General features: G+C 73.8%; 1 protein-coding gene across 1 annotated transcript in view; it reads right to left on the bottom strand.

The window, feature by feature from the left end:
- VWC2 (von Willebrand factor C domain containing 2) overlaps positions 1–260 on the bottom strand; it is a 134,096-nt gene that overhangs the window by 133,500 nt on the left and 336 nt on the right. The window contains exon 2 of the mRNA XM_010831051.1: positions 30–162. Coding sequence (XP_010829353.1) covers positions 30–162 — 133 coding nt within the window. The remainder of the gene's footprint in view (positions 1–29; positions 163–260) is intronic.

Below are 260 nucleotides of genomic sequence, written 5' to 3'. Positions count from 1 at the left end.
GGAGCGCACAGCGGAGAGCTCTGCCCCACCTGCGCGCGCTCCGCCCGGCGCGTGCACTCGGCTAGGGCGTCTCCGCGGTCTGGCTCGTCGCGCCGGCGGCCGGGAGCCGTGGCCCCAACTCGCGTCAGTTTCTGCGCCGCCTTCCGCCGCTCATCCTCCGATCTGGTCCCTGCGTCTCCGCCACGAATCGCGCCCCGGGGCGCCCCAACTCATTCTTGCTCTTCTCGGGCAGGCGCGGAGAGCTCCCCGGACCAGGCAGC

The sequence above is a fragment of the Bison bison genome, unplaced genomic scaffold, assembly GCF_000754665.1.
Source record: "Bison bison bison isolate TAMUID 2011002044 unplaced genomic scaffold, Bison_UMD1.0 scf7180017864522, whole genome shotgun sequence".
Lineage (NCBI taxonomy): Eukaryota > Metazoa > Chordata > Mammalia > Artiodactyla > Bovidae > Bison > Bison bison.
The sequence above is the reverse complement of the archived record's forward strand: the minus strand, read 5'-3'. Positions and strand labels throughout refer to the sequence as shown.